This window comes from Pseudorasbora parva, chromosome 20 (assembly GCF_024679245.1).
Source record: "Pseudorasbora parva isolate DD20220531a chromosome 20, ASM2467924v1, whole genome shotgun sequence".
NCBI classification, from domain to species: domain Eukaryota; kingdom Metazoa; phylum Chordata; class Actinopteri; order Cypriniformes; family Gobionidae; genus Pseudorasbora; species Pseudorasbora parva.
The window spans coordinates 24,263,209-24,282,100 of record NC_090191.1 but is presented as its reverse complement, the minus strand read 5'-3'; the positions used below and the strand labels follow the sequence as shown (position 1 = coordinate 24,282,100).

General features: G+C 41.8%; 1 protein-coding gene and 1 long non-coding RNA gene across 2 annotated transcripts in view; one reads left to right on the top strand and one right to left on the bottom strand.

Moving 5' to 3' along the window:
- Nucleotides 1-18,892, bottom strand: part of LOC137049860 (uncharacterized) — a 52,679-nt gene that overhangs the window by 10,890 nt on the left and 22,897 nt on the right. The window lies entirely within an intron of this gene.
- The window catches only part of gnai1 (guanine nucleotide binding protein (G protein), alpha inhibiting activity polypeptide 1), a 33,854-nt gene that overhangs the window by 6,748 nt on the left and 8,214 nt on the right, over nt 1-18,892 (top strand). The window contains exons 2-4 of the mRNA XM_067428585.1: nt 15,175-15,217; nt 15,319-15,460; nt 16,874-17,031. Coding sequence (XP_067284686.1) covers nt 15,175-15,217; nt 15,319-15,460; nt 16,874-17,031 — 343 coding nt within the window. The remainder of the gene's footprint in view (nt 1-15,174; nt 15,218-15,318; nt 15,461-16,873; nt 17,032-18,892) is intronic.

Below are 18,892 nucleotides of genomic sequence, written 5' to 3'. Positions count from 1 at the left end.
CCCGTGTGATGTCACAGGTCACCCAATGAGTGGTTTTTGGAGCATAAATAAATGCTTTGTTTAGAATGAGGTTTAAAAGTTGCAGTATGTATTAAAGTGCCCCTATTAAATTCCCTTTAATGCAGTGTCTGAATATAAACGTTATCCAAAGTTGTAAAGTCGAAAGTGCATGATAAATTAAGTTATTTACTTACTCTTGAAAGATGGGTCAGTAACTTATTTGGACTAGCTTGCTCCTCCGAATCACAACCTGTAAGTATAAATAATTATTGATGTATATATTTTATACCTGGTGTTCAAAAAACTCTCGCTATTACTGTCTTACTGAGATACTTCTGATAATTAGTTGTGGGCCACTATTACATAAAACTGCTTAAGATTTGTTTTACAAATGCTTACGTTTAACGTATGTGCTGTTATTGATACAGTTCCCAAATGCACACTGCTATAAATTAGAAATATACACATCGGCTTGTTGATAGACATAAACTTTGTTAATGCTGATAGTGAGGAATTACAGTTGCAACATATCATAATGAACCTCAAACGAGAGATCTGCACAGGACAGAATTTACCTTCTCCTGCTCCCACCCGCAACATTCATGTTTTGCCCCGCGCCCGCCCACAAAAGCCTACATAAAAGCCCTCCATCTTAAAAGTACATTAGCCAAAGAGGGACATACCCGTAAATTCAAGCTTCGCCTTTCGTGTTTTAACACTCGATGGCACTCATGGACGAGGTCAAACTGGAAGCCATGTTAATATTGGACTAAATCGGCCACCGTAGGAGTTAAAACGAAATCGGAATTGAGAGGAACAGAAACTAATATTCACTGGATGGTCATTTACCTTTTCACCACTAGATGGGGGAAAATATCACACAGTGTAGCTTTAAAGCAAGCACGTGCAGGGTTTAACATCGCAGAATGCGCGCAAGGTGCGTTCCCTTAATAACTCCTAAAAAGCTGACCTCTCAGTTCATTGCGATCTTACAAAGCTCCGTTATGAAGCTGACAGCACAATGAATCTTTCATAATGTCTACACTTTCTTTGTCATAATCAGAGGATTTCTGCCAGCATGCAGAACTCAGTACTGAACAAAAACTCGTTTTGAGCGGTGAGTGGATTCTATCTTAAATGCACCCGATCTGATTGGCCATTGTGTTTTAGAAATCAACACATATGTCCGTGATTGGCTACAGTGCACAACGCAGCAAAAACGTAATAAACAGAAACTCTGCCTATGCTTGCAACAGTAAATTGTTTTTATTTTGTTTTAGTTGTTCTTGTTGCTTTTGTGCAATAGATAACAATTTATTTGTTTTATTTTTTAGATATTTCTATTTTGCGGGAGTCTAAATCGTAAATAGTTTTATTCTCCCGCATCCCGCACACACACACTGACACACACACACACACACACACACACACACACACACACACACACACACACACACACACACGTTACTGCCTGTGCCCACACTCGTTTAACAAATCTAGTCCCGTGCCACAGTTTATTGCGTTGTGACCCGCGAGAGCGCAGGTATCTGCCTCATACCGAGTAGCGTATCACTGAGAAACATCCTGCTAAAGTTGTCCTTCCGATGGAGGTTCGGGTTGAATAACAAGTTCTTCCGAACTCGCACTCGGATTGATATGGTAAAATCGACGTCATCATTACTGTCTTTACAGTGTGTGCAATCACTGAGCTTTAGGAAGCCTCCAGAGCTGAAGTACAGTTATGGTAATGGGGGTTTAGCTTCCGTAACGCGCTGTTAGCAATAGACCAATCACACCAAACTGGGCCATCTGGCCAATCAGAGCAGAGCAGGCTCATGGAAAGGAGGGATTTAGAGAAACTAAGGGTGCATTCACACTTGTCTGTGTGTTGTTTGGTTGGATTAAAACAAACCCTGGTGCGCACTCCGCTCGGTCCGCTTCCAAACTAACTCTGGTGTGGTTCGACTGATATATGAACGCAACACGGACCAAAGACATGTAAACAAACCAAAAACCGGACGTAATGTCACAAGATGCGACGCTACAAGTCAGCTGATTTGACGACGCGGAAAGGTCGGTGTATCCAAAATGTGCAACGTTAACGTTAGAGGGCAAACGTAGAGCAACGAGGAAGTGCCTCTTCAATATTTGGTCTGACAAGCATGTTTCAAAAATGCTAGAAAAAACACACAAAAAGCATACCTGGTTCTTCTCATCAAAGGATCCGTGTTGCACATTAGTCGGTACAGACGACAGAGCTGCCGTCTCTTTTGAATAAGAGATGCCTGTCTCTTTTCTGCATACAACGGAGGAAATGCTAGTGCTGTTTTGAATGTTTTGAACATTTTATGAGCTCTTCATGAGTTCTTAGCGGGTAAAAATAATGCCATATGTACGGAAAAATGATCACGTTTAATCCAACACACAGCATTGTTTTGAATGTTCGGTAAGCAAGCTCCTACGTCTTATAAGCCGACCAATCAGGTTGTGAGCGTCTCCCTATGCCTTTGTTGCGGTAACTTTAGGTTCGCTGTTAAAAATACCAGTGTGAATGCTAAGTGGACCAGGACTATATGTTTTGTTTTTGTTTTTTGGTCCAGACCAAATGAACCAAACTAACCAAATTACAAGTGTGAACACACCCTTAGGGTCGCTGTTAAAAATGCCAGTGTGAACGCCAAACGGACCAGGACTATATGTTTTGTTTTTGTTTTTTGATCTGGACCAAACAACCAAACCAAACCAAACTAATCAAATTACAAGTGTGAACGCACCCTTAGGGTCGCTGTTAAAAAAGCCAATGTGAACGCCAAACGGACCAGGACTATATGTTTTGTTTTTGTATCCTGGCCAAACGAACCAAACTAACCAAACTACAAGTGTGAACGCACCCTAAATCATTGAGTCGTTTGAGAATCATAGAAAAATGTGGTGATGTACAATGTATATTATGAGAAAATTAAACTGTTGACCCTTTGATGCTTGTAAACCTGTTGTTGGAGACCTCCAAAAAAAATTAGGAGCCTTTAAAAATAGCATAATAGGGGCACTTTAACAAAGATCTCTTATTGGTACAAACAAAGATGTCTTATATGTCATAAGATGAAGGAAAATGCGATTTCTTATGTCATGACCCCTTTAAAGATACAAAAAAATAAAGATATAGCACTGACCCAACAGATCAAGTTGATTACAGTTCCATCAACTGACCCAAAATGTAAAAAGAAATTACAGTTCATCTTGTGAAAATTCTGACTTGAAATCCTAACAGATCTCAAACAAAAACAACACGTGAAAATGTATCTGCATGTGAGGATCACTAGAAGGGCTTGAAGTGTGTTATACAATACAGAGCGTGTGTTTGCTGTAATCTAATAAGACGGGGCAGTGCGACAAAGCATTGCATTAGAGTTGTCACATGGTGTCAGTGTGTTGAGACATGCTGGAGTTGTGTTTCACAGATAGGGCTGTGATGTAAGTCTGTTATCAATCGTGGTCTGTACAAAAATGGGGAGAAGTATTCTCAGAGGACCAGAGAAAAAAAAGAGTGGTCATTGTGTCAAATCTCAAGCAAACCTTGTGGATGGAAATTTCCGATTGTGAAGGGCGACAAACATAAAGGCCTGCTGCTATCAATTATTATGATTATGCAATTCATAAAATGTATGTTTTGTGGAATAATCCAAATGAAAAAGACTTGTGATTTCTCAATGCTGTGGCTTACATAATCACTCAGGACCAGAAAAACAAAAGATGTTCTTTAATAGTGCCTGAGGTGAAATGTGATGATATTTTTCTTTATACTGAAAGATTGCAAACATTCATTAGACAGGTTTAGCAGGTTTTAGAGTTCTTCCAAATTAAATAATGAAATCCAGCTTTCATCATAAGCTTTCAGCAAATTTTTTTTTGTAATAAATGTGTGTGTGTATATATATATATTATATATATATATATATATATATATATATATATATATATATATATATATATATATATATATATATAACATAAGACAGACAAACGTAAGAGAAAAGCTAAAAGTATTTCTGCTAAAGAGTATTCATATCAAAAGAACATTTTATCAAGTATATGGCACATAAAATGCCATATCAAAGCACATTTTGAAAAATCAAAATTGGCAGTGCGATATTAAAAACTATTTCATTAGATGACTTGAATCTATTTGGAAAGAATGAATCATTCTAGAATAATTTGGGGTTTTGAATCTATGACATGAATCTATTTGGAAAGAATGAATCATTCTAGAATAATTGGGGTTTTGAATCTATGACATGAATCTATTTGGAAAGAATGAATCATTCTAGAATAATTGGGGTGATTTTGTAAGGGAGTGAATATGCATAGAAACAATAAACAAGTTAAAAGCAAAGATAACAATGTTTCCCACAGATTCAAAAGCAATGTGTGGTGGTGGCGGTGAGGGGTGTGTGTGTGTGTGTGTGTGTGTGTGTGTGTGTGTGTGGGGGTGTGGGTGTGTGTGTGGGTGTAAATTTCTTTCACTTTTAAAGAAATCTAGTATTTTACCATGTCTAACATGTATACAAATGTAAAACCTACAAATTAAGTAAGCAAAGTTATGATCTGCAATACTTTAAGCAACTTGATTATTATTTATTAAAGAGCCATACAGGCACTTCGTGGGTAATGGCATTAAAAAAAAAAAAAAAATCCGGCCACAAAATGACTAATTTGCCTCTTTGCGTTGGAATTCTCTATTTTAACCTTAATTACTACACTAATTGTAATATAAATATTAGAAGAAAAATATTTTAAGTGGTCATTAATGGACTATAGTTAGTGCACAAATAGTATTTAGTACCAAAAGATCTCCTCAAAATATTCAATAAATATTACTAAAATAAAATATAGTTTATTTAATAACATTTATTTAATTAAAAAATAGTTGTATGGTCACATTTGACAATGATAGTAAGGAATATCTCAGGGAGAAATACAAGAAGAGCATAACATTACAATGTTGCATCTCCATCAATCCTGTACTGTTAACCAAAAATTGCTGCAAATACCTGTACAGTGAAGCTGTTTTCTATTCAAATGTATTGATTGACTGTGACTTGCAATGAATGTGCTGGTTTGTTTAGAACTATTAAGAGGGCCGTGATCACGTGACCGCACGCTGCCACGAGATGAATGCATGTCGCAACTCTGTTATTCAACGGCTCTGGTTTTATTGACTTACGATCGAATGCAACGCACCGGTTGTGTGTGTGTGTGTGAGAGAGAGTAAGTGAGTGTGTGTGTGTGTGTGTGTGTGTGTGTGTGTGTGTGTGTGTGAGAGAGAGAGACAGATTTGCACAAGAGGCGGAAGGAGAGCTAAGGAAATGCAGCTGAACGAATATGCATGCATCTTTGACGAAATGCAATATGTGGCGGATAGGAGGGTAACGATATATCGTTAAACGATATATCGCGATTTGAAAATGTGACGATATGTATCGCTGATGGAAATGATATGATTCGCGATATATAGTTGTTTTATCCAAGGCTTAAATAGTGGACCTATTAATAAGGTATAATTCACCCAAACACAAATTAAGAAAATCTAGGCTACCACAAATGTAGATTCTGTCATCATGCTACTCACCATCATGTAATTTTTCATTTAACTTCCAAACACAAATGAAGACATTCATTATGAAACCTGAAGGATTTCTAAAATAAAAAATAAAATAAAATAAAAAAACAAGTGAAAGCGCAACCCTCATTTAAATTACCAGATCACATTTAGTTTTAGTAGTATGATTATTCAAAGCATTTTAGATGGTTCATTCTTACATAGGCTACTGCATTAATAGCGGGAGAGGCAGGACATAGCAAGCATGGGGAGAGAATGCTGCCTGCATTGAAAGCGTGACTGATGCGTGAGGGAAAAATGTTTTCAGTGACATTACTACTTTAATTATCTTATTACATAGAATCATACAATGACTACATAATGTTGAACATTATGTATAATAATGCAATGGGGGAATATTTGTTAATAATACCCAAATAATAAAAAATAAAACACACACACACACACACACACACACACACACACACACACACACACACACACACACACACACACACACACACCGAGATAAATATCGTATCGTGAGTTCAGTATCGAGATACATATCGAATCGTGACACAATTGTATCATTACACCCCTAGTGGCGGCCGGTGTTGATTCTGTGGCGGACCACCACAAATTAGTCTATGTGTGGGAAACACTGGATAAATACAATAAAACAAAAACATAAATTAAAAAAGTGTAAAGTCTAACAGTATTCAGGTACAGAAATTGAAGAATCAAATGTAAAATAACAGTCTTCACTGTATAAATTAAATATAATTAATCTGTTAGAGCTACAAAAGTAATTTTTTCTTTGTATTTTGTTGTTTGAGTAACATGAACGACACAAGGTATAAATGTCAATATATGTATAATATCAATATAATGCTATGCACCTATTTTTTTCTTCTTAATTGTTTAAGTTCAAGTAAGCCATAAGCGTAAGCTGTAAGCCTGTGCTTATGAGGCTACTCGCCGAGAAGGGCATTTTTTACATCTTTTTGCATTTACGTGTCCATTCAAGCACAAAGAGACGCGAAAGAGAACAGAATTCTGTGTTCATGTGCTGCTGACTGTGCTGCTCTGTGTGTGAGCACAGAAAACCAAATAGAATCTTCTTGCACTCACATTGTTTAATATCGTTTCAATATTTAAACTGAAAGGACCTAAAACATGTGCAAATGATAAACTTTTACTATATGATGGTTAAACTTTGCAATTAATCCAAGAATCACGTGCGTTGAACATTGGCGCCTCAACTACGATCCCTACACTGTAAAAAAAAAATTTCTTGTGACTGATCACATTTGGCCAAATTTAATTTCTGTAAATTAAATGACAATTTTCAATTGGGACCTGATTTTTTTTTTACGGTGTATACTTGACATCGCACATACTGCGATGTGAGAATCACGGATGAGCATCACTCCGAAACCGATGCTAAAACAATATATCATTCAGCCCTGTTGGTGATTTGTCAATGTATAAAATGAATTATGATATGTAACATTATTTTTTTTAAATGGTAGCTGACCAGCTAGGGGGTGAAGTTTATCAGAGGCTTTGGGGTAAGGATCTGATACGCTCAGTGAGCATAGTTGAACGCATTTCTGGTTACAAATTGGCAGCTTAGTGAGATCACTATGATTTTTTAATCATTACATTTATTAGGATACATGTTAAATGCACTCTAACAAAACAAAATTCAACCCAATTTTTTATGCAAAATAATTATGTTGTTTCTTTCATTTTGGGGTTAAATATAACAAACATTTCTTTGTTCGATGCACTGAAGGAGGCAACTATTTCATCAAAGGCAATTCCAAAATTTGTTTATCACACCCCAGCTGTCGGACCTGCAGGTTTGCTCACAGTGTCACAATATCTTTGTAACCTAATTTGTAAGTTTACAAGGTGTTCAGGAGTGTCATGGTGGTTGTTCTTTTGTGAAGAACCACTTGGCTCATTTAACCCACAAAAGTAGCGATGGATGATATGTCAGCAAGGCTGATTAATTGGTTGATATTTGCTTATTTTTACATTAATTTTGGTACCGTAGTCATTTTTTTGTGCCAGCCAGCTAAATTGCAAGTGAAGACGTTATTTCCTCCCATTTGGAGGAAACATTAGAAAGCACAGCAAAAATCTATTAAGTAATTTACAAATTCACAAATAACTTGCATACACTATTTTTCATAGTTTTACACTACATGGTTTTGTTTATATCAATAAATGTTTAAAGCTCTTACAAGTTCCAGCTCATTTTCGCATCCAGATCCTTGACCATACAGAGACTGGACATGGGCCACCTTAAACGAAGAGTTTTATCTGCCACAATAAAGTGGCACATGCTTTATGCGCACAATCAGCAGGAAGCCAAAAGCAAGTCACTATGACAAATAGGGATTATCATGCATTACTGGAAACGCATGCATATGAGCGATACGCTGCCGAGCTGTTTTTCGCTGGCATGCGCCCATCAGGTATCTGAGTCCTCATTTGGCAGCATGTCCTCAGAAACAGGGCCGGTTGCTATGGCAGTGTGACGAAAGACTGGGCTCGAGCATGCGCGTGTGTGGATGCATGAGTTTGTGTGTGCACGACTGCATGTGTCAAATGGACAAAAGCAAGATGAGTGTAATTGTGCCACACAGCTCAGTTAATTTTCACGAATAGAAACTGGCTCGCACCTTGTTCCTCTAGTGGCACGTTCTCTCTGTTTCTCCATTGCTTTATTAAGATCTCTCCCAGGTTGCACTAGCCTTGGAGGGCTGTTCCCAGGACTGCTCATAACACAGATTCTTGTTATAAAACACACACCTCTATTTTCTGATTCAGTGGTTTAATATTCCACCACAGCCTGTCGGAATTTTTCTGTTACATGTGTAATGATGTTTTAGGATGGAAATTAAACTTCTGTTTTGTTTTCCATGGGAGGAGCTGATTTTACAAACTGATAACAGAGCAAAACACAGACTATGCCTATGCCGTGATCCTCATTTAAGTATTTTTTGTAATTAAAAATGATTTTAGTTCAGCCAAGATACTAAAATCACTAAAAAAAGAGCACATAAAATGACTATGTACTATTATAGTGTATAAAAACATTAATACAATTATGTATGTCTATGACGGACATGTTTCCCTATCTCGAGGGAACTTCGAGCTGCGTCGAAACGCTAGGGGACGCCTCTGCGTGCCATGTCATGAAGCACTTGTGTAATCAGTCCAATAGCGGGACGATACGTCACGGGCGGGTGACGTCATCGACCAGGAAGCTATAAAGCATGCCCGGACCAAACAGTCACTAGCTTCTGTGTCTTCACAAGCGCTCTGTGTGAATTGTATGTCCATTTATTGTGTGTGTGTTCAAAAAAGAAAGAAAGAAAGAAATATGGCAAGTCAGTATAGGTGTTGTGTTCCTCCCTGTGGGGATACACACGTCCTAATGTGTGATGTGTTTGGGGCTCGAGCATGCCCAGTCAGCTCTCGAGGGGGTCGGCTGCGAGCATTGCGAGAGACTCCCAATGCGCATATTAAGATCACGCCGGGCACTCTTCGAGGAGAGTGCTTCTCGCGGTCCTCAGGGCTCGGGTCCCGCTGTTGCCGAGGCGCAGCGAAGGCTCGCGTCCTGGGGATCGCAGTTGGATCTAGTGGCGGGGTTAGAGACGGGTGATCCCCTATCTCTGCCTTTACCCGCTGGATCTCATGCCTCAGTTAGCGAGCTGGAAGCACGCTCTGCGGTTTTCTTCCGCTCGCGCTGAGGCACAAGCGCAGCAGCACTCCAGCTCCGAGGAACTGGATGTTGTTAGCGCTGATGATCTGCCAAAAGAAAACGACACACACACACTCATAAAAAGAGGTGCTATTGGTGTAACTCGCGCTGTGTCCAGGTTAAGTTTAGACTGGCCGGCCGAGTGTCAAGAAGTTCGCCAAAAAATAAATAAATATATAAATAAAATAAGAAAGAGAAAGAACAATATAATGGCGAGCAGACAGTATGTTTGAGAGTACGAGGGGCTGAATCTAGTGGCTCGGATCTCGCGTTTGCCGAGGCAGCGTGTAGATCACGGGTCTACAATATAGATTCTATGACTCGATCGCGGATCTCGCGCTTGCCGAGGCAGCGTGTAGATTACGGGGTTGAGTTTAGTGGCTCAGATCGCGTGTTTGCCGAGGCATCGCGTAGATTATGGGTCTGCATCTATCATTCAGAAAGGGCGACGATGTCTCGCGGGGAAGAGACGCTTGCGAGCTATCTCTCCCCCGAGTCCACATCGTCACACAGCCCCACAGCTGCCCACAACAAGCCGGTAAAAAAAAAAAAAAAAAAGTCGGCTTTGGGGGTAGGGCATATTCGGCAGCAGATCAGGCGGCCGCCGGTTTGTATACGGCGGTTGCCCTGCAAGCATATAAAACAAGCAGACCTGCTGGGGGATATTGATATTGAGATATGAAATATAAATATATATATATATATAATAAATAAATAAATAAATCAAAATGTCCCTCTGGGGCTGTCGGGCGGGGCAGCCTCAGCCGAGTACATCCTTTCTCAAACCTACACCGAGCAAAACAAAGAGAGAGCGTGGCCGCTCGGGGCCCCCCCCGCAGAGAGATCGGGGATCCGGGCGACGCGCTCAGCCGGGACCTTCCCGTGGTAGGGCGGATCTGAGGGCCGTCCTTACTGCTAGGAAGGCCTCGGCTAAGAAGTTCTGACGTCAGAGGCGCAGGACTTCCGATGGCAGTCCCCTCCGGGAGAGTGCGGCTCGCCGAGGCGCCCGCTCTTTCCCGGTGCCATCGGGGGGGCCGGTCTGCCAACCCTGCCACCGTTGGTGCTTCAGGGCGCGGCGGTCCCCGGCGAACATATATCTCCTTGTCCGCCCGGAAACGTAGCGGCTTGGGGATGTTCGCGCCCTCTCGTGAGGGCCCCGGGGCGGTCAGTTCGGTTGCTACCTGCCGGTTATCCGTTACAGGACACCGGGCTGACCACCCAGGAAAATCCAGAGACCAGCCTCGAGAGGCTGGTTCCCTTAGTAGATTTTCTGGCAGCGTGGAAACTTCTGCCGAATATCTCAGAATGGGTCCTGCTCACATTATAAAAAGGGTTCGGGTCACACCCACCCGTGTTCAGCAGGGTTACTCCTACGGTAGTAACCCCCGAGCAGCCTCTGGTCATGGAACGAGAGGTACAGACTCTTCTGCGAAAAGAGGCTATACACGGGTCCCTCCCCTCTGCAGAGAGTCGGGCTTTTACAGCCGGTACTTCATAGTTCCAAAGAAGGATGGAGGGTTAAGGCCTATTTTTAGATCTGCATCAGCTAAACAAAATGCTCACGATAAAACAGATCGTGTGTCACGTCAGGTCCGAGGACTGGTGTGTCACAATAGACCTAAAAAAATGTATACTTCCACATCTCCATCCTTCCGCAGCACAGACAGGTCTTCAGGTTTGCTTTTGGGGGCGAAGCTTACCAGTATTGAGTGCTGCCATTCGGCCTAGCTTAATCACCCCACACTTTCACCAAGTGCGTGAATGCAGCTCTGGCTCAGGTGCGACTCCAGGGCATTCGCGTGCTCAACTATATCGACGATTGGCTGATGTTAGCATAGTCGAAACAGTGGGCGTTCAGCATTGAGATGCTGTTCTCGCCCATATGAGAGTGTTGGGGCTAAGGTTGAACGGAAAGAAATGTGTGCTGGCACCTATAAGCTGCAGAGTACTACTTTTCTGGCGGTAGTCTGGGACACGAAAATAATGTTGGCTCGGCTATGCCCTCCCAGGATAAAAACGATCCTGGATACCGTGACCCAGATAAAGCTAGGTCAGTCACTCACTGTGAAACACTTTCAGAGAGTGTTAGGGCTGATGACAGCAGCGTCCAACGGGGTACCTTTTGGCCTGCGGTACATGAGACCCTTACAGTGGTGGCTCAGGACCAAGGGGTTCTCCCTGAGGGGAAACCCTTTTTCGCTTGATCAAGGTCACGCGGCGCTGCCTACGTGCCTTAGTGAAGTGAAAAGATCCTTGGTTCCTGTCCCAAGGTCCAGTTCTGGGGGCTCCTTGTCGTCGCGTAACGCTAACGACGGATGCCTCCCTAACTGGCTGGGGAGCGGTCATGAGTGGCCGCTCGGCCCAAGGTCTGAGCGGCCGTCAGCTCTCCTGGCACATAAACCAGCTGGAGCTGATGGCTGTGTTTCAATCATATAAAATCAAGCACTTCCTCTCAGACCTGCGGGGCCGCCATGTGTTAGTTCGGTCAGACAACACTTCGGTGGTCTCGTATATAAATCACCAGGGGGGGTTGAGATTGCGTCGGGTGTGGAAGCTGACGCGTCATATGCTAACATGGGCCCACGGCAAGATGCTCTCGCTCAGGGCGATGTACATCCCGGGGGTCCTGTATGTAGCGGCAGACTCCCTGTCGAGGCAGGGAGTGATGCCGGGAGAATGGAGACTCCACCCGAGGTGGTGGAGGAGCTGTGGATCCGCTTTGGGCGAGCCCAGGTGGATCTGTTTGCGTCTCGAGAGACGACACACTGTCCAGCATATTTCTCCCTCACGCATCCAGCCCTGCTGGGGCTGGACGCAATGGTACAGACGTGGCCGAGGCTGCGTCTGTACGCCTTCCCCCCTCTGGCATTGCTCCCAGGAGTGCTGGAGAGCGTCCGCCGGGACGGGGTTCAGCTTTTATTGGTAGCCCCGCTCTGGCCGGGCCAAGTATGGCTCGCCGACATTATGTCTCTCCTAGAAGGTCCTCCCTGGAAAATCCCAGTCAGGAGAGATCTTCTTTCGCAGGCCGGGGGGGTCAGTACTGCACCCGCGCCCGGAACTGTGGAAACGGTGGGCTTGGCCCCTGAGGGGGCCCAGTTCATAAACACGGGTCTATCTACTGAGGTGATAGAGACCATGTTGCACTCCAGAGCACCATCCACAAGGAGACTTTACGCACTCAAATGGAGAGTTTTTGTCGCCTGGTGTACGCACCAGGCTTTGGACCCTGTTAACTGCCCGTTCGGTTCAGTTCTTGAGTTCCTACAAGAAAAATTCTCCGCAGGGTTATCTCCGTCAACACTGAAAGTATATGTGTCGGCGATATCTGCTTATCATATTCCATTAGATAATGCATCATTGGGGAAACACCCTTGGGTCATGCGTTTCCTTCGTGGTACTTTGAGGCGCAGACCTGCGGCACGCTCGAGGGTGCCTACTTAGGCAGTGGCACCCTCTTGTCTGGAGTTTGCACCAGGAATGGTAAAAGCATTTCTCTTCCCGAGGGAAGGATATGCTCCCAAGGTCCCGACTAATGTGCCGGGACCACTAATGCTGCAGGCTTTCTGTCCGCCTCCGTTCACTAGTCAAGACCAAGAGAAGCTAAATCTGCTATGTCCGGTCAGGGCCCTAGATGCATATGTCCACAGGGCTGCCCTGTGGCGAAACTCAGAACAGTTGTTTGTGTGTTTTTGGGTCCCCGAGCAAGGGAAAACCGGCTTCAAAGCAGATGCTTAGCAAGTGGATAGTCGAGGCTATTTCGCTCGCTTATGAGTCGGCCGGACATCCTTCACCAATGAGGGTCCGCGCCCACTCCACTAGGAGTATGGCTGCCTCTATGGCTCTTATTTCGGGAGTTTCATTGTCAGAGGTATGTGATGCGGCTGGGTGGTCCTCTCCGCATACATTTGTGAGGTTTTACAATCTAGATGTAGCCTCTACACCGGGGTCCCGGGTGTTTCTGGGTTGATTCACACATACAGACATTTGGGACTCTGGCGGCGTGGGTATTGAGGTCCCCTAGCGTTTCGACGCAGCTCGAAGTTCCCTCGAGATAGGGAACGTCTCAGGTTACGTATGTAACCATGGTTCCCTGAGAGGGAACGAGACGCTGCGTCGAGATGCCATACTCCCGGCATGCCTGTGATCGATTTGTTCGACTTTTCCAGAAGCTAGTGACTGTTTGGTCCGGGCATGCTTTATAGCTTCCTGGTCGATGACGTCACCCGCCCGTGACGTATCGTCCCGCTATTGGACTGATTACACAAGTGCTTCATGACATGGCACGCAGAGGCGTCCCCTAGCGTTTCGACGCAGCGTCTCGTTCCCTCTCAGGGAACCATGGTTACATACGTAACCTGAGACGTTTTAATTTCTGAATCAAAATTAATTTTGATATTTTTTGAGTCTAAACAGTTGACACAACTGTCCTGATATCGTAATGAAGAAAAAAGTAAAATTAAAAGTCTTTTTAAAAATGTTATTGAGTCATTTGGCACAAACTAGTATTATTATTTATTAGAAAAAAAAGCAGAAATATGTATTCAGGAAGGACAAAGAAGAACAACATGTAAGTTGATTTTATATACATAACTTTGTGTACTGTGTCTGCAAAGTGCTGGTCTATTTGATTGTATTATGTTGAAATGGCCGAACCATTTTTCCTTATTCTTGAACCCTTAGAAGTTGATTGGTCACCATCCACTTACTCGTGGTTTCCATTCTAACCCATAATAAGCTTATCAGATGTTGGTCTTTGATCAGACACTAAGCCTTTGGCAAAGATCTGTGCACACTTAAATATGTACTCTAAGTGCACATAATGTGTGTATATTATTATTAAAGGAATGTTCACAATGTCCAATACAAGTTAAGCTCAACTGAAAGCACCTTTTAAACCTTTAAACTTGGTAAACTCTGTAAGGTTTGCACAATACAAGCAAGGATATCGGAAAGGGATGTGGCGTAGCAAATATCATTTTCTTAGAAAAGCAGTCCAACCTCTATAAGTCGATTTTGACTGCATATATAACATGTTTGTATTGCAGATCCCATTTCCTGTCTGCCATTGGTTGGACAACCAGATATAGTCTTTTTAAGTCCATGTGGCTTTTCTGTTAAGCAGATCAAGACAACAGACACAGCAGTGGAGTTTTCTGTCTCCGTGCAAGGGAACGATATCCCGGTAGATAAGCTGCTTAAATTGGATTCAATAAGTGGAGCCGTTATTGAACCAATCGATGCAGCAGTGGGAGCTGACAAAGTTTACCAGCTGTGCACATTTGTCAACATACACGGGATAGGAACAGTTAGGTGTGGTCTGATGATTTTATCTACACAACATTTTATTTACTCATGTTGTTCCAAACCCCTATGACCTTCTTTTATCCTCTAGAAAGCCATAGTGGATGCTTGGAACGACACAAGGGAGTAAATGATGACAAATTTTCTCCTGAGAAGTTAATAAAATATTCATATGCAATAATGAAAAAATTAAAGTGTTAGAAGAACGACTATGTATAACAATATTCAGTGTCTTAGATCTTGTTTTTCCGGGACTAAAGAGACAGCCGTTGTCTACATCACTCTACAGGGTTTTAAAAATTCACGCAGGGGCTCCTCAGAAACAAAGCGCTGAGCTGAAATTGTCAAAGGCTTTTTGAATTTTAATTTTGGTTTTCTGTCTTACACATACGAGTGGATGCATAACTCAGTCATTGTTCTTGCAATTCATTCAAGTCTTGCGTTAATATCGTTTGTCGACAAATGCACTAACTCATATGCAACTAATCTTTTGCAGGTGCTGGGGAGTCTGGGAAGAGTACAATAGTCAAACAAATGAAGTAAGTGTTTTTCTTTTCTTACACAATTACTTTTTCTTACAGAATTACACTTCCATTTTGGCTGAATATCATTTATTGGTTACTCATTTCTCTCTATATAGAATCATCCATGAGGCAGGTTACTCGGAGGAAGAGTGCAAACAGTACAAAGCTGTTGTCTACAGCAACACTATTCAGTCTATCATCGCCATCATTCGTGCCATGGGGCGACTCAAGATCGACTTCGGAGACGCAGCACGAGCGGTGAGTCACAGGTTTGATGGCATGGTGCGCTTTATGTCACCCACAGCCCACTTGTGTAGATTCATAGACACTGTTAAAATGAAAAGATGGCCCACCAGAAGAAAAGGGAAAAAACACCAGAAGAAATCCTACCGGCCAATATGGCAGCTGTAGGAATGGAAGTTCTGCCTTTCAGTTAAATCAATCATTTTTGACATTGAATGCTTAGCCTGACGTCATCATCCGTCATCGTCTGCTCCATTGAGCTGTAATTATGGGGCATGTTTCAATGGAACCAGGAAAGACCTCAATTGGATAGACCTACAACAAATCAGAGCAACAGAGCGACGCATAATATTAGTTAACTGTCAAGAGAAATCAACTGCACTGTGTTGCCAAGTCTGCGGTTTACCCAAGGGTTGTTTTCCATGTCCGTGGTTTGAAGCGACTTCAAATATGTGATATATAGACCCAAGAATGCAAATTTTAGCGGGCAACCTTGCCAAAATAACACACATTTTACCCCCCAAACGCCATTTTTTTCCGGAGAACCCCCCATCCCCCTTTTTATTGATTGATATTTTTTAAGTCATTAAATTGAAACGCACCATAGCGGCATCAAATCTAATTTGCGGCCAGGGCGCCTAGCAACTCTCCATTGGCTTGCAAATGGTAAAAACCAAACTCTGGTCAGGCCAATCACACCGTGTATAGAGTCGGCGGTCGGGCTTAACATAATAACAGCAGAGTTGCGATGGTTTCGCATGCTATTTGAAAACAAAGAAGCTGGCGAATGGCGGTCTTTTGAATAACCTTTGGGTGCGACTCTGGAAGACTTGGGAGTTAAGTTTCTTTGAGAAAAGAACAAAGAACTGGAGTAAAGTCATTCTTAAGAACGGAAAATGTGTTCTTAGTTTTGCCGTATCCGGTATATGGCAAAAGTTTAATCTATCAACTAGCTCCGCTTTACCTTCTTCATTGCTCTGGGTGGTTGTAGCGCTATCCAATTGCGTTCAGAGGAAATTTGAAAGACAGCTGTTTATCCCTCCCCTCGGATTGAGCTCTGCCAACGGTGTGTTCCCAGACCCAACATTATTGGACACTCTATTTATTTTATTTTGGACACTCTAAACTAAATTACAAACCAACCCAAACGTTTCCTTTTTTGGGGGTTATTGACATTTTCAATTGATTCATCTCTTTTCTTCTCATTTTAATAAAGGTCTATTTTTGGATATGTGTAACAAATTTATTATCATACCAAAATCAAGCTGTTAGTTTGTATGAAACAAGATGTAAAGAAAAAAAAAGAAAAAAATAAATAAAGTAAATTGTGGATTCATTATATATGGGATGATTATTAGGACATTGACAATGATAATTCTATACATGTGCTAGAATGAAAAAATCTGCTCTCCTCTCTCTGTGTCTCAGGATGATGCAAGGCAGTTGTTTGTTTTGGCGGGCAGCGCTGAGGAGGGTTTCATGACAGCAGAGCTGGCTGGAGTGATAAAGCGTTTGTGGAAGGATGGAGGAGTACAGGCCTGTTTCAGCCGATCCAGAGAGTACCAGCTCAACGATTCAGCAGCATAGTGGGTCTACATCTCTGTCTTCCTCTACCCAACCCCTGCTGCTTTTCTTGTTTTCTTTATATGTCCTCTGCTTCACCTTACACCACATCCTAACCAAGCGTAAAAACCCTAAAGCGCTAGGTGATAAATCACCCCACAGGAAAAAGAAAATCTCTTTAATACTTCAATTGTTTCTTCTACAAGGCTAAATGTAGAACAAATGGAGACTTAAGCATCTATGATAATGACCCCAGTAATCTTTTTGTCTCTAGAGTTTCAGAATGTCTCAAACCATACCCAGATATTATTTATATATATATATATATATATATATATATATATATATAACGTTAAATCAATGGTTTTATGTTTCGCAATGCTTCATGGGACAGTTTTTCCCTTATTGAAGCTGTTAAGTAGGGCTGTGAGATATTGAAGAAAAATACGATACCTTGTTAAATAAGACGATATTCGATATGCGTTTTGATATTGCAATTAGTGTGTAAAATCTATTTAAATTACTTTAAAAACAAAAAAACAAAAAGAAAACTGAGAATACCATTTATGTGTTTCACATTCTTTCTGGGAAAAGAAAAGCATTGCTACAACTTCTGAAAGTGACCAGAAGCGGTTTAGCAAAAATTAATGTCACAAATCTGACAATATAGTTTTAACATCAATGTAAACAAACAAAAAATATAATTGGAAATGTAATACAGACACGAAACTGAACTGAAGGGATCACGCGCTTTCAGAGAGGCGACTTTTCGGTGTTTGTGTGTGTGTCAGACAGCGCGAGACTGTTTTCGCAACTTATTGCGTTTAATAACTCTTTTTAACATCAAGCAAGTCACATAAGTAAAAGTCGTGTGCCCAGTCTATTCTCTGCTCTATGCGTCGCAGCTTCGACCTAAAATGTACACTTTTCACAATGTTGAAGTAGGCTATTAAAATAATTCAGATATTGCGTGCCGTTGCGATGTTCATATTGCGATATTTACATTTGCAATATTTGGATAAATTGTGCAGCCCTACTGTTAAGTACACTGGACTTATGTCCAATTTTCAAATGCTTTTTTTACTTCAGAGTTTGTAATGTTGTGATTCACCTCGTAGCTGGATGATTTGGTTCATGGCTTTAAACTATATATAATGAAGACTTTTTAATATCCCTATAGGAAAATACATGTGGAACAAAGGCAGATGAGATAGTGTGACTGCTCACATTGATTTCTAAGTTGTGTATTAAACATAAAATATATATATATAATTTCATGATTATACATTTTTATCGACTGTGATTCAATCATCTCGCACAGCATTTTGCTCTCTGCAGGGGCGTTTCACATTTCGTTAGGATGAGGATGAATCAGCTCATAACTTTGTTTTTGTCCTCCACAGCCACTCTTTGTTTATCTTTCTCTATCTCTCTACCTCACATACTATCCTCCCTTCCTATCTCTCTCAGCCCGTTCACCTTTTTGTGTGCTCAACCGTTCATTCCCCCTTCTGTTTTCACGTTCTCTCCCCTTCTGTTTTTCTTGCTCACTGAACATCAGCCACTGCCAAAACAGCAAGTTCAAACAGCTTTATCCAGTACAGAGAAATCTCCTGTCTTGCCGTACCCAGACTCTCACTGTTTGAGCCTTGAATGAGCCTGTCAATATTTGCCCTGCTGCCTGTAGCTGCCTGCTTACGCTAGAACATGCCGTTACCCTTGACTCAGAAAACCCCTGACTAGCCGCACGTGTAACAACGTTGATTTTCACATGAGAAAAATACACAGATGAAAGTGTGTCATATGGTTTTACAGTTAAGGCATGCAAATATGTGTGGGTGCGTGTTAATGCATGTGTTTCATGTTGCACAAAACTGTTGCTAA